The 16,124-nt window shown below is 40.7% G+C and overlaps 1 protein-coding gene across 3 annotated transcripts in view; it reads right to left on the bottom strand.

Annotated features, from left to right (window-relative positions):
* NELL2 (neural EGFL like 2) overlaps positions 1 to 15,838 on the bottom strand; it is a 402,299-nt gene extending 386,461 nt beyond the window's left edge. Inside the window, exons 1-3 of one of the 3 annotated variants that reach the window (XM_032646188.1) lie at positions 15,501 to 15,838; positions 15,025 to 15,110; positions 14,456 to 14,584 (exon numbers count right to left, since the gene is read on the bottom strand). In XM_032646188.1, coding sequence (XP_032502079.1) covers positions 14,456 to 14,584; positions 15,025 to 15,079 — 184 coding nt within the window. In that variant the 5' untranslated portion in view covers positions 15,080 to 15,110; positions 15,501 to 15,838. Of the gene's footprint in view, positions 1 to 14,455; positions 14,585 to 15,024 lie in introns of all 3 variants that reach the window. The other 2 variants (XM_032646187.1, XM_032646186.1) reach the window with 2 other exon arrangements.
* Positions 15,839 to 16,124: the final 286 nt, after the last annotated feature.

Genomic DNA, 16,124 nt, shown 5'->3' with positions numbered 1-16,124 from the left:
TTTTAAGTTAAAGAAATTTGGTAAAGTCATGTCCACATGTTTTCTTTCAGAATAGTAATGAAACATGAAGTGTCCTAAAACCCCAGACAAGCCCAAGTTTGGATTCTTTGGTCTCAAATTTGGATGCAACACTCCCACCTTTGAGACATCTTAAAGCAAATCTCCCCTTTACTTGGGGTATGATGTTTCCTCTCCTGTAGTGAAAAATCTCCTTGTTTTCATTTGAAAGGCAAAAACAGAAAGCCTAGAGTCACAGTGCTTTTCTAAGATGTTTGAATTAAATTATCTATTAAGTATCCTATAAAAATTCAGTCTGAACATCAGGGGATAGGAAGTCTTAACAGAAGCAAAGTATTTACATTTCAACTGAACTTTTGAAAATGTCTCAGAAGGAAGAACAAACATGAATGATGGTAACATAAAATAAGCTGCCTCTCAGGAGTACTCAAACACTTTAAAGAAATCTGTATTTATAGTATAATTAGCAATTTGATGAAATGTAGTAAGAATACACCAAAGTATATCAGTGAACATGTCCTCCTCCAAAATCAACAGGCTCTCAGGAAACATCCAGGTTCAACATTGAGTTACTAGGAGCACTGCCTCTCATTGGTAGCATGCAGCAACCGTTTTTATGTGTCTTTTTTTTTTTTTAACAATCTGTTAGTCTCCAGGAAGAACTCTGCTCAGTTACAAGTATATGTCAACACACACAACTCATAGTGAGGATGTTCAGCTACCAATTACTGCCGGAAATTTAAATGAGTTCTAAAAATATAGGTTATATTCTGCTCTAAAATACTTAATCTATTTGGCACTTTTTCTGGAACATTTAATGGTCCACCAGTACAATGTGTTAGACTATAAGAACATAGAATTAGACATACTGCTTGCCTAGGGGATTCTCCATTTAAATAGACAAGCAAAATAGATTAAACACTAAGACACCAGTGAATGGAAGAAATAAAGTGAATCACTACCATTAAGAAGGAATATTCATATGACACAAATGAACCTATCTACGAAACAGAAACAGACTCACAGGCATAGAGAACAGACTTGTGGTTGCCAGGAGGCATGGGGGTGGAGGGAGGGATGGATTGGGAGTTTGGGGTTAGCACACACAAACTATTATATATAGAATAGATAAACCACAAGGTCCTACTGTGTAACACAGGGAACTATACTCAATATCCTGTGATAAACCATAATGGAAAAGAATATAAAAAAGAATGTTCATATATATATAACTGAATCACTTTGCTGTACAGCAGAATTAACACAGCATTGTAAATCAACTATATTTCAATTTTTAAAAAGAAGGAATATTTATAAATCAGATACAAAATGCACAGCACAGGAGTAAATGACAGAATATCTCTCAGTAGCAAACTTCAGAGTACTAGAACTTCAAGATGCTTTTTAAAAGGGAACTGTTATGAAGAGAGAGTCAAGGATTGTCAGACAGATGAAAAAGAAGATGCCCTGGACACCTGTAGTTACAATAAAAAGTTAATTAAAAGGGAAAAGATAGTAATTCACTTTTAGCTGGAACTAAAGTAACCTTAGAAATCATTTAGTCCTAATCCCCACCCCACACCCATTGAAACATCTTCCCTGAAATAGGTCATTTAATCTCTATTTGAGTATTATTAGAAGCATGTTTATTGGATGGATGGATGGACAGATGGATGGATAAATATCACTTAAAATAAGCCTCTTAATTTTTGAATTTATTTGTTGAAAATGCTTTTCTTACGTTGACTCCAAAATTTCCTCTTCCTAACTTCCTTTGCAGATCCTAGTTTTGCCCTCTATAACAGTTCTGCCCAGTAGAAGAAGTAGGAGAGCCACAAATGTGAGTCACATAAATAATTTTAAGTTTCTATTAGCCACATTTCAAAATAAAGGAACAGGTGATTTTCATTTTAATAATGTACGTATTTGACCAAATACATCCAAAATATTATTACAACATATAATCAACATTAAAATATTGAGATTTTACATTATTTTTGTAGACTGTCTTCAGAGCCCCATGTGTATTTTGACACTTACACTGCATCTCAGTCTGTACGAGGCACAAGTGCTCAAGAACCACATGTGGTCAGTGGCTGCTATATTGGACAGCTTAGTTCTAGACAGTGGTTCACAAATTTGGCTGAACATCAAAATCACAGGAAGATTTTTCAAACTATAGATTCCTAGGATTCACCCCCCAGAAATACAAACTTAGTTAGTTTAGGAAGGCCAGAGAGTATTTTTAACAAGGCAGTCAATTAACCACTGATCATCAGGCTGACATTTGGGCATTACTGCTCTAGAACAACACAAAATAAACCTAAGCCCTCCTGTACATGACTGTCCTTCAATTATCTGAAATATAGGGTCCTATCTCCAGTGTCTTTTATTCTCCAGGCTAAAAATTCCCAACTCTTTCACCTGTTCCTCATCTGACATGGTTTCCAAACCGTTCAATTCTCCAGTTGCTGTCCTCTGGATACACTCCAGTCTGTCTGCTTGATTTGCAATAGTGGAAAAGTACCATAGCATAGATAACCCAAATCAATCCCATCTGCCTTGGAAATCTTTCTTAGTACGTTCATATGAATATGAGTGTCTCTGCTAAATGGTGAATTCACAATACTTCAAAGTAAAATTTTAACAAGTGTTCACGATGTCCAGGTTCTTCACCATGCTGCTGTTTCCTCTGTGGCACACTTCATCTTGGGATAGAGAAGAGCTCTCTCAGAATAATTCAGAGACTAAGTTAAGCAGAGCTACCCTTTTTCAATGCCTCTCAACCCTCTTACCTTTTCTTACTGGAGAAGAACGTAGGTGTTTGGATCTAGTACAAGAGTTCTTCAGCCTTCTTTAAAGTTACATAAATATAAGATATAATAATGTCACCAAAAACAATCAGATTAAAAACAAACAATCATGACTAAATGGACTCAATTCAACATTACAAATATTCACTTACTGATGGTTTACTGAGCATATCATGTGTGCCACCACAATAGGCCAGGAGGCCACAAGGAGCAAGGCAGAGTCCCAAGCCTCAAGGAGATCGCAATCTAGTTAGCAAGACAAGTAGATTCAAGTGACAAATATTTATGGAGTTCTTACTATACGCTAGGCACTTGGGTGATATATTAGTTAATAAAACATCCAAGAAGCCCTGCTCTATGGAGCTTACTCTCCAGAGAGAAGAAAGAGAATAAACAATTCAAATGATAAATAAGTGCGTTACATAGCATGTTAGATGGTAAATGTTATGGAAATTAACAGATCAGAATAAAGGGTATCAAGAATACTTGTGGGGTAAAAGACAAGTTGAAATTTTACTCAGTGGTCAGGGTAGGCCTCATTAACAAACTGATACTTGAGAAAACATCTGAAGAAAGTTAGTGGGAAAACATGTAGACATCTGGGAGAGTAGGATTCCAGGCATTACAAATAGCCAGGGCAAAGGCCCTGAGTCAAGAGAGTGCCAGGCCTATTGAAGGAACGGGAAGGACAGTAGGGTTAAAGCCAACAGCAGGGCAGAGAGCCGCAAAGTAGGCCAGAAAGTAATGCGGTGGGGTGGCAGTGTTCATGTAGGTCTTTGTAGGGCATAATGAGAACTTTATTTTTGACTCTGAGTGAAATGGGGAACCGTTGAATGTTTGGGGCAAAGCAGTGGCACGATGTGAATTATGTTTTGCAAAGATCACTCGACAAGTATGTTGAGAACAGACTGCAGGGGGGCAAAAGGGTAAACAGGAAGACTGCTTAGGAGGCTATTGCAATAATACAGGCAAAAGATGACGATGGTGGGCTTCCCTGGTGGCGCAGTGGTTGAGAGTCCCGCCTGCCGATGCAGGGGACACGGCTTCGGGCCCCGGTCCGCGAAGATCCCACATGCCGCGGAGCGGCTGGGCCCGTGAGCCATGGCTGCTGAGCCTGTGTGTCCGGAGCCTGTGCTCCGCAACGGGAGAGGCCACAACAGTGAGAGGCCCGCGTACAGCAAAAAAAAAAAAAAAAAAATGACGATGGTGTGGATCGGGGAAGTAGCAGCAAGGAAAATAAAAGTGGTCAGAGTTTTTATGTTAAAAAGAAAACCCTAGCTATAATACAGCGAGGTGGTTGTTTCAGTAAAGAAAGCTTAGAGAACACAGAAGAAGAAACAACAATTCTACCAAGGAAAGATTAGTATCTTAGGTGAGTCCTGAATAATATGTAAAAGTTCACCAGGAAAAAGGAAGAGGAAAAACAATGCAGAGAAGGAACTGGCACAGAGATTTAGTGGCCAGGAAAAGTATATGGCATGATCCTTTCCCTGGGGAACTTACAGTCTCAACAGAGAGACAAGACGGTACATCACTTAAGACCAGAGTCCCAGGTGCCACTGGAATGAAAATTGGCAAAGGGACTATAGAGAGAAACAATCATGCCAGCAAGATATTCAAGAAAAGCCAAAGAGGGAAGAGATTTGGGAACATATGTATATGTATAACTGATTCACTTTGTTATAAAGCAGAAACTAACACACCATTGTAAAGCAATTATACCCCAATAAAGATGTTAAAAAAAAAAAGAAAGAAAAAGAAAAGCCAAAGATGTAGCAGGAAATGTAGGGAAAGTGATTCTGATTCAGAAAGGACCCAAAGGACCACCCCCAAAGGTTCTGTCAACATTACCCTGGCCCCTAAACCACCATTCAAGGTTCCCTGGAATCTTATCCTCTACCACCAGCTCCCACCAACAGACCAAGCTGGTACCTTGTCAAGGAAAGCCAAGGTGACCCAGACAGAGTCAGGGAGAACAACTGTGTTGTTTTTCAGAACTTCTAACACTTCTCCCCACAATACATGATTCAAAATCTAAGCTAAACCTTTAATACACTTAAAAAGTAATGTGTGTTGGGGTGACTGTAGAGGAACTATGTTCTGAATCTTCTTTTGCTGGTTTTCTCTATGCCCCCCCCCCAACTTCTGAACAGTGGTACAACAGGGCAGATTTTACCCCTTCCTCTCCAAACTGACCATTTGTTCTCATTTCTCTCTACCTAAAACCACATGTCCTCTTCTCCCAAGTAAAGCCCAAACAACAAAAATAGAACAGGAGATGCTTCAGGGCCAGTTTCTCCCCCACTCCACTCTACCTTCACCTTCATCCCTGCATCACATGAAAGTCACCTTAGGTTAGCTCCTCCACAAAATCCAGCATTTCTACCAGGGAGCCCCTAAAACAATCCAAGGGAGCTTGATCTGCTGCTAAGCTAATTCCAAATAAAAACAATATTTAACGTGTACTGAATGTTTAGTAAATGCCATACACAGTTTTATTCATATAATCTACACATCAACTCTAAGAAATAGTACTGTCATTATCTCAATTGAAGCAGAGATACGTTAAACAACAAATTCAAGTTCACACTAGTGAACAAAGGAACCAAAATTTGAACCCAAGATACCTAGCTCTGGAGTCCATGTTCCTAATGACTACTGCACATCAATTTGAACTTGGAATTGTCTCCATCATTTCTTCCCTTTGTCTAGACAGGTAGAGTGTGACCTTCCAAGCACTGGTTTGTTGTCCACATTCTAAATCTTCTCTTTGAAGGGAGAGACACCTGGTTGTCTGGGTTCCCCATCCCTTCCCCAGAATGAAGGCTGTCAGGAGGGTTGCCATCAAGAACAACTCAGCAAATACTTGTCCAAGGGCCCGTGTCCAGTTCCTGGCAGCAGCCCTAATGGGAAAGGGAAGAGCTGTGCTCCACTTTTCTTCCCATGTATTCTCTCCCTAATTCTTCTTAATTACAGTAGTTTATATCTGAGTTTCAACATATGTGAAGCAAAAGTTACCATAACAAAAATTATCCCCTAAAAAATGAGTTTCCACATGACTGGCATCTCTCTTCAATGTCAATTCTAAACTAAGACTAGCAAAAGATGAAAAGTTTCATAAAATTGATAAAAACAATGTAAGAGGAATGCTCAAATGACACACAAAGGCACTAACTTATGACGATCTTATATAGGTAGATAAATTTTTAACATGAAAAATAAAAATTTGACCAAAATGATAAATACCTCAAAATAAATGATTTCTTATTAAAAGGTTAAGAGATAGTCCTCAGATATTTTTGCAAAAATAAGCAAACAGAAAACCCCAACACTTGATTTTATTCACTTGTTCTTATAACTGACTAATAGTTAAATGATCACCTACATTTTGTCAAATGTAGACTAGGACAAATGATTGTCACAGTTTCTAGCTTCTTTAACATAAAGTCCCAAATTTACTTTTTCACTATTTACAATTAAACTTTGGTTCCTGCTTTACCTCCTGTAATAACTTACGTAGACATCTTCTTTCCTCTATTATACTGTATGTATGTCCTATCCTTATACATAATAGCAATGCAATAAATATTTGTTAAATTGAATTAAAGTAAAATCAACAGGAGACATCACACCATAAGGCCTTAATATCTAATACCAAAGTTACCAGATAGCATACAGACAATAATTATCTGAATTATGGACAGATAATAACAAGAACTCAGAAAAGGATAGGTGTCTGCAAGAATGGGGTCTGGGACCAGCATGAGGTGAATGAGCTAGTGGGAGATGGAATGAAGCCACAGAAAGGCCCTTCACTTCAGCTATTATCCAGGGTGCGCTTTAGCCATGACATTTGAGATCATTCACCAGTCAGAGCCTGTCAAGACTGCTCCAGCTTCTCCCAAATCAAACCTAGTTGGCATCCTACAGATACCCCTGTCCCGTTGCGGAGCACAGGCTCCGGATGCGCAGGCCCAGCGGCCATGGCTCACGGGCCCAGCCGCTCCGCGGCGTGTGGGATCTTCCCGGACCGGGGCACGAAGCCGTGTCCCCTGCATTGGCAGGCGGACTCTCAACCACTGCGCCACCAGGGAAGCCCACCCCTGGCACTTTTGATAAAGAACTCTAGTAATTCTTGCCCCTGTCCATAATTCTGACTACCATACTTACTGAGTGCCAAACACCATGCTAAGTGCTATCCATTCTACTTCCAAAACATGCATGCTTTCTAATTTTCCCCCTCAACCTCTGGATGAACCTTTTGGGGGAAGAAGGGGTGCATTTTTGAAAAATAAGCACAATTGAAAAAACCCACAACTTGATTTTACTCTGTTTGTCCTCAGAATGATGGAGAGAATCCCTTAAAGACTCATCATTTAGTATGAAGACTCTGAATTTACACTTAAAAAACTTTTAAGTCCCAAATGACTAAGATAACTTTAACTGACTAGTTCAAGTTTCCAACCACTGAACAAATTTATTCTCATGGATAGTAGAAGGAGGGCTCAAAAGAAAGTGTAATTCAGTTACAAAATAAATTAACATTTAACACATACAGCAGTTTCCTATCGCTGCTGTAGCAAATCACCACAAACTTAATGGCTAAGTCAATGCAAATTTATTATCTCGCAGTTCTAGAGGTTCAGAAGTCCAAAATGAATCCCACTGGGCTAAAATCAAGGTGTCTGTGAGGCTGAGATCCTCCTGGAGGTTCTAGGGGAAAATCCATTTCCTCACTTTTTACAGCTTCTAGAAGCTGCCCACATTCCTTGGCTCAAGACCACCTTCCAAGTGCAAAGTCAGCAAGGACCAATCAAGTCTTTCTCATGTTACATTACACTGACACTGACTCTTCTACCTCCCTCCTCCATATTTAAAGGAGTGCCATGGCCATGGCCCTGGGTACATGGCCCTGTGGGCAGCCCCCGAGTGATTCCATAAAGTCCACCCAAATAATCCCAAATAATCTCCATATTTTAAAGTCCACTGATTAGCAACCTTAATTCCTTCAGCAACTTTAATCCCCCCTTACCCCGTAACATAACATATTTACAGGTTCTCAGGATTTAGTATGTGGACAGTTGGAGGACCATTATCCAGCCTACCATAATCTGTCCTTCAGCAAGATTTATAACCATCTCACAGGCAAAACACATTTACTCTATCCCAAAGTCTCCCAAAGTCTCAACCCATTAGAATATCAACCCAAAGTTTAAAATCTGGTCTAAATCTTATCAATTCAAAAGCCCTAAATCTCATCATCTAAATCAGGTATAAATGAGACTTTGGGGGCTTCCCTGGTGGCGCAGTGGTTGAGAGCCCACCTGCCAATGCAGGGGACATGGGTTCGTGCCCCAGTCCGGGAAGATCCCACATGCCGCGGAGCGGCTGGGCCCGTGAGCCATGGCCGCTGAGCCTGCACGTACAGAGCCTGTGCTCCGCAATGGGAGAGGCCACAACAGTGAAAGGCCCGCGTATCACAAAAAAAAAAAAGAGACTTTGGGTATTATCCATCCTGGGACACAATTTCTGTCATCTGTAAACCTGTAAAACTCAAGAAACAAGTTAACTGCTCCCCAAATAAAATGGTGGGATAGAAATAGGATAACAGTTATAGACATCCACATTCAAAAAGGGAGAAAATGGAAGTTAAAAAAATTAGACACCAGATCCATGCAATTTTGAAATCCAGCCAGGTAAACTGCATTTGGTTTTAAGATCTGCGAATAATCCTCTGTGATTCTTGGCTCCACCCTCTAGGCTCTGAGCTCTGTCTTCTGGGCTCTCAGTTCTGCCCATGAAAGGTGGCACATGTTTGCAGCTGAGTAACTTAACCAGCCTATTTCTTGCTTGTAGAATTTTGGGGACCCAACAACCTTCTTTCATTACATCTTCTCACTTGCCCTTTCAGGTTAAGCCAGGAGTGTTATTGCTGGTATGGTTTTCTCAAGAACCTTGTGGGTCTCCCACATGCGTCATAGAGATTTACTCCATTAAACAACAGGCTCCTCCACAAATATTTCCTGGATAAATCCATCTCTATTACAGGTTTCTACTGAGTTGTCTGAGGGAATACATGAGTCACACGTTCAATTTCCTCAAAGTGCCCTCTATGTGACTGAATACTCTGACCTTACTTCTAAGGCACCAGCAAAAGGTTTTTAGACCACACTATTGGCTTTCTCTCCTGAGTAGGCTTTCCTGCCAGTGAATCTCCTAATTTTAGCATATTTTGCAATCTGGATATGTTAAGAATTTCTCAAATACCAAGTTCTGCTTCCTTTTTTGCCTAACAGTTCTTCTCTCAATCTATCTCTCTCCTTTCACATTTTACTATAAGCAGCAAGAAAAAGCCAGGCTGCACCTTTAAAACTTTGCATATATATCACCTCAGCTACATATATAAACTCATGTTTACAAGTCTTGCTTTCTACATAACTGCAGGGCAGAATTCAGCTAAGCTTTCTGCCACTATATAACAAGGATATTCTTTCCTCTAGTTTCCAATAACATGTTCCTGATTTCTATCTGAGCCCTCACTAGCATTGCCTTTAATGTCCATATTTCTACAAATAGTCTGTTCATGACAGTTCAGGTATTCTCAAAGGTGATTTGGGTTTTGTTTACCATGTTCCATCTTCTTCTGAATCTTCACTAGTAGAATCACCAATGTCCATATTTCTACTAACAGTCTATTCAAGGCAATCTAGCCTTTTTTATCATGTCCCTCAAAATTCTTCCAGCTTATGCCTATTGCCCAATTTCAAAGCCACTTCCACAGTTTTAGGTATTTCTCACAGCATCCCCACTTCCATGAATCAAAATCTGTATTAGTTTCCTATTGCTGCTGTAACAAATCACCACACACATAACTGGCTTAAATCAACACAAATTTATTATCTCACATCTCTGGAGGTCAGAAGTTCAAATTGGATCTCACTGGGCTAAAATCAAGGTGTCAGCTATGCTGTGTTCCTTCTGGACACACTAAATGAAAATCTGTTTTCTTGCTTTTCTAAATTCTGGAGACTGCCCACATGCTTTGGCCGTGGCCCACTTTTATCTTCAAAGCCAGCAATGAACGGCAGGTCTAGTCATTCTTCTTTGCCTCACTCTGACACTGACTCTTCTACATCCCTCTTCCAGATTTAAAGGACCTTTGTGATTACATGAGGCCTACCCAGATCATCCAAGATTTGCAACCTTAATTCCCCCTTGACATGTAACACAACATATTCTCCGTTCCTAGGCTTAGGGACTTTGAGGGACTATTATTCTGCCCACCACAGTATATACTGTATAATGATAAATTTTCAATTCTTCTGTATAAATATGATCTACTGTGTAAACTGATCCGTGCTTTCTTTGTTTGCTTCATTTCATATCATAACACTTACATTTCCACTACTCTGGATTTCTTCCATTTTCTCAAGTGCACCATGCTCATTTCAGGTCAGGATCTTTGCTCATGCTATCTCCTTTGCCTGTGTTACTCTTCCTTTCTGAATCCCCACAGCTCCTCTTCCCCAGACTACTCTTATGTATCCTTTGGCTATCAGTGTAAATGACTCTCCTTCAAAGACAGTTTCCTTGATCCTGTGACTCCCTAAACAAGAACGTAGATTCCCATTACATCCTTAGCTTCTCTTCATATCATTTATCTTAACAGTGATGAAATTATTATCTGTGTAATTGTTTGTTTAATGACTATTTTTAAGGCACTATGAAAGTAAAGTTCTAACTTCATTTGTTATAGGCCTAACACCTAGCAGAATAGGTGCACAAAAAAATTCTTCATAACATTAATTTTATAATTTAGGGTACTGAAGCTCATAGAAATTAAGTAACTTCACCATAGAAACACAACTAATGAAATTCCACTTGGGTCTAACTGGTTTCAAAGCCCATCTCTTCAAAGCCCATAGTCATTGTGTTATTCTATTCTAATGCGGCATCAAAATGACCATTGTCTCTAAGTCCACAGATACTCTCTGATCTTCATACTGAAGAAGAGTACTACTCACTGCCACCTCACTTTCCTTAATGCAGTTACCGTTGCCTAGTCAAGCCAATGACTCACCACCAAATGCCCATTTTCATTCCTGTTTTCAAATACTGGCATAAGGTAGACTTGTGAACATTTTTTTTCCTTTAACATCTTAAAGTTCTTTAAAAATAATTACTAAATATTTATTTCCCAATGACCAACTCGGGGAAAAAAATGCTTTGATTTTATCTACTTCCCTCGTGGGGATTAGTGACATTATAAAATCTGTGAACGCCTTAGAAGAAACTTTATTAAACCAACAGAGGAAACTATCTAGTTTGGGAACCTGGCCAGACAAAACGTTAAAACCAAAGATCTAAAAATCATGTTAGAAAGTCCTAGAACTATACTTCTGTATTCTCTTCTCATTCTTGGTGTCTCATGTATAAACAGGAAAGATTATTATAATCATTATCTTGAAGAATATTCCCTAGACTTTAAACAAGGTTGGTAGAATTCTATTTATAATTGCACTAGCCCTTAACATTTCAGAATTCTTTACCACTTTTCATAGGTCTTTTGACTGTCAGAACCTGGTCCTCTATTTTTTAAAACCATAAGTGTATTTTTGTGTCTATCAGTCAGACTGTAGCTAGAAATACATGGAAGATCTTGATATAGACTCCAAACTGTTGCCTGGTCACTTTTTTCTTTTGAAAAATATAATTGGCACAGATCAAAAGCCACATGTATCAAAAGATGATCTAATTTAGCATCTTATTACTTCAATTCCCAAAGCAACTGTAAACCAAATTTCAACAAAAACAAAACAATTTTAGTGATGCTATATATGACAAAAATCAGGTATGACTTTGAAATACATTTCTACTTGCTTTCATTATACATATGTAATAAATATAATAGTTATTAAGTAATAGTAGATTCTTAGTGCACAATAATTTACAAAAACTAGTTTCTAAAAGTACTGAATTATAAGCATATTTAAAAAACAATAAAGAGAAGAATGAACTAGCTAAATGGAGAAGCAATATTAAATGAACAAAAATCATTGGGAAATTGTATGTTGAGATTTCTTTAATTTAAAGATAAGAGACAAAAGAAGATAGAGAGATTTGATGGTTCAAAAAGCTCTTCCATCTATTTGGAACATATCTGATAGCACAAAGTAACTTATCTGATAAGTTTATGTGAAATCTGAGAGCACCTCACAGGTTTGTAACGTGTTACTATTCCTGCTATGCCATTTTGAAGACTATACAAAAATATCCGCCACACCCTCAATTCACTATAAAGCGAGTCCATAAAATCTTCAGAGGCTGAAAGCTTTTGTCTCTCTAAAATCCATGTAATCCCAGCAAAGCCCAGAACTGACTTCTTAAAAACAGTTTCCACATTCTAATAGCAGAGAAAAGACCTTTCCAAGGTAATGCAAAACTATCAAGCAGGGCCAAAGGTCTACCTATTGTCCATTTTATAATCTAAATCTGAGAATCAGAGAAATCATTAGAGCATAATAAATACATCAGTAATACACGCCTACTGAGAACACAGCAGGTAGCAAATACTTGCTGATTGATTGGCTATATGAAATAAGGTGCATAATTTGGCATGAAATAAAACTTTACACCTCCAAATCTCGTACACTATATTTGCCAGGCATTTACTCTGTCTAAATATTGTGCTTGGTACCAACAAGGAAACAAAACAATTCATCGGTGTGCACTGATACGTAGTAAGTATGGCCAATTCATTCACAACACAATGCCTACCTTGAAGAACTGGCAATTTAAATAAAAATGAATCCTAAACATTTCTTATAAAAATTTAACCAGAAGATATTGGTGCCTTGAGACTATTTCCTAGAAATTGTCTAGCATCAGAACATAAAATGCACAGTCCTGAAGGTTTCTATTTGTGACAGCTCAGACGGTCTTCAGAGAAAGACAAGAACACCAGTATAATTTAAAGGACCTTTGGAAATTTTAAGGGCACTTCAACGCCATTTGTTTATCAGGAGCTTTAGCTTCTGTAAAGCTTTCCACTTAATCAAATTGGCAGCCCTGAAGTAATTTTGTTTCCAGCTCACAGGGATTGAAAACTCAGAGATTGAAAAAAAAGGAGAAGAAGAAAAAGAGAAAAACAGAAGCTTAACTCTAATGACACTTTTATTCTGCTCTGTGAATTTTGCTGACAGTCTAAGTCTTATTTCCTTTATTAGATTTGGTCATTGTTCTTAAAGGAGTCAATATCCAAATCACACCCCCACTCCCCACCAAAAAAAAAGAACTTTAAGTAAATAAAATATTATCACGAATATCCCTCACAATAACAGCATTTAGTGGGCTCACCATAATTAAAACAGAAAATTGCATTTAACTTATTGTAAGAGTAAACTTGCTTTAAATAAATGCAACACATGTCAATTTCCTCCTTTTCCAACTGTAAGCTTTGGTGTTACTGTCCATGGTGACACATACTGGCTATACCACGCAACAACACCACTACAGAAACACTCAAGTTTTATTTTATGCCTATTTCTTGGTGGCAAATTTGCTGAAGTGGTTTTATTTTGCATATCCAACTCTTTAGTAATTATGAGTTGCACTTTTTTTGAAGCCACAGCACCGAAATCACAAAAGAAAAACTGGGTGGGGTGGGGAGAAGATGCTTTAGTCAGTCCATCAAATATGTTAAACCAAATTCCATTTCTCTTTAGCCTTCATCTTTACTTTACCATATGTGAAACTAGTCTTTCTGTATGTGTTTAGCTACCTTTTAGAAGCTCATGCTACAGCACCTTCCCACAAACCAAGCAGTCTTCAAAAAGGTTGGTAAATCAAAGCTGAAGGATCGATGCATTGGAATTTGCTCTGACTACATAACACACCTAAATATAAATTTAAATGTAGACACTTGTGCATAGCCAAAGCCCACTGACTTCAAAAGAAAAGTTTAAAAATCCTAAGTACGCGATTAATGGTGAGACAAAGTATACTTTTGAATTAACATTTATTTGAAATATTTTCAAAATAACTTTTAAGAGAATATTATTTCCTTTCTCCTATCATTGATGGAGAAGAATCATTATCTTTCAATGAGGAATCTTGTCTCAAATATAGTGTGTTTGTGACACACAGTAGTTAAAACTATTGAAAGATATTAATTTTTCCACAAAGCTACCCACATAAAGAAATTCCTCTGCAACTGGGCACCACTGTACTTGAAACTTTCAGAGAGCAGTGTGTTAACTAAGATTAAGCTACCCTATTCCCTACCTAAATCAATTTCACCCAAATGAGGCGTTTGTGTTATAATTCATTGTTACTCAGACTCCAAAATCAACCATCTGCCATCGGAGTTTCTGTACAGTAATTAAGGGACTATCCATTAGAACTGGCAAGAGTACAAAGTAAGAAAGAGGAGGGGGTGGGGGAAGAGAGAAACCAAGCCACTTAAAAAGAGATGGAAGGTGTGTGTATTTCACACTGACCCCTCCACATCTCAGCTCAGATGTCATCCATGAGGCAAAACAGAAGTTAGGAAGAGCGGTCAGGCCAGCTCTTCCAGGGGTTATCCGAACTGAAACCACACTGGGGACTGAGCACGCCCCTCTTACCTTGAAAAAGAAAGGCTTTCGTCCCATTATGTAGCCCGGGGACCTGGCGCACTCCGGTCGTGGACTCCCCAAGTCCTAACTCCGTTAAGACGTCAATCTGTTGGGAGGGGTCCACACCAAGCCCCCAGACTGGTGGGAGTGGGGGAGGGAGGAGGAAAGAAAGAAAAACCTCCATCAAAATATAAGTCTCTTCCTCCAAGGCAGCAAAGAACCGCGTCTTAGAGACAATATTGGAAACTGACAAGAGGCGACTCCCTCCGCTGCCTTACCTGAGATCAGCAATCAAGATTTAAAGAGCAGAGCACCCAGTCCCATTTCCGTGACCTACTTTAAACCCCTCTCGGTGCAAAGTTCCCCTTGGCCCTCAGACCCTGGACTAGGGGTGTGACCCGCCCTGCTGTCTCCAAGACAAGCACAGAAAAACATCCAAATCCAAACCCACCCCCTACTCCAAGCTTCCCACTCCAGACCTACTTCAGGTGGAGGAAGACCGAGGCGTCCCCAGGCAGCGCGGGCTGCCCAGAGGCGGGGGCCATCCCTTCTCCCGCCCCAGCTCTGAGGCCACTCACCTGCTCCGAGACCGAAGAGCAAACAGAATGTTCTCAGTAAGACCCGAGACTCCATGGTGTGGATCTGCTCAGTCCATCGTCTCCCTCTTTAAAAATAAAAAATCGAAGAGGTTCTTGGAATCAAGCGGGAAAAACAGCGTTCGTCTTTCCTGCCGCTGCCTTGGATTTACTGATTAGTAAGAGGAGTACGATTTGGTTGCCTAAGAAAAAAAAGGGAGGACCCCCCAGGCGCGTGAAGAACTTAGACCCTCCAACGCGCACATCATTCCCACACGCAGACCCAGGCGGCGGGGCGCGGGCTGGGAGGCGGCCCTGAGGGAGGGGTCGGACTCGCCGGGGGCTGCTCCGCCGGGGAATTAGCTCCGGAGCCGAATCAAAGCAGCCGAAGGCACTCACACCCGGAGGAAGGAAGGCCGCCCCAAGAAAGCCGGGGCTGGGGCGGCCCCGCACCCGCCTGTCTTCCCCCCCGCCCGAACCTGTTGTAAAGGCAGAGACAATGGAGAGAGCGCTCGGAGACACGCGGAGGAGAGACGGCTCTTCGGAGAGGGAGGGGCGGGCCGGGAGGCGGGGAGAGAGGAAGAAGGGAGGGAGCCCGAGGGCGAGGCCCCGCGCCCGGTGTCCCTCTCCCGCACGGGCTCCTCGGTCTCCAAGCCCCGTCTAGCTAGCCCCGGAGCCGTTGCAGCCTCCGCCCTCCTTCTTCCTCTCCCGCCGACCCCAGCAACGCCAACCTCCTTCGGGATCGAAAGATTCTATTTCAAGGTGCTAAGTTGATGGGCGGTCTTTGCTCTCACCCCGAGATTTCGGGCGCCTGTCTAGAAAGACTGAGAGAGAAAGGATCACCCAATCGCAGAAGGCGAGGCTAGAAGGAGACGCACTCGCCCGCCCTTTAGGCAAAGGCGGGAAGCCCGCATACAGTCGCGCAACCTCGGGGACTAGAGAGGGGACTCCCTCTCGGGGGGTTGCGGAGGAAGACTGCTAAGGCAAGGTAGACTCCCGTGGTGGGGCTGGAAGTAGAGAGAAACTGACGGAGACAGGTGGCGAGCCTGGGAAGCCCTGGGAGCTCTGCGGGAGAGGTTCCCTAGCCGGGGCGGGGCGCTGGA

This window comes from Phocoena sinus, chromosome 10 (genome assembly GCF_008692025.1).
Source record: "Phocoena sinus isolate mPhoSin1 chromosome 10, mPhoSin1.pri, whole genome shotgun sequence".
Classification (NCBI taxonomy): Eukaryota; Metazoa; Chordata; class Mammalia; order Artiodactyla; family Phocoenidae; genus Phocoena; species Phocoena sinus.
The sequence above is the reverse complement of the archived record's forward strand: the minus strand, read 5'-3'. Positions and strand labels throughout refer to the sequence as shown.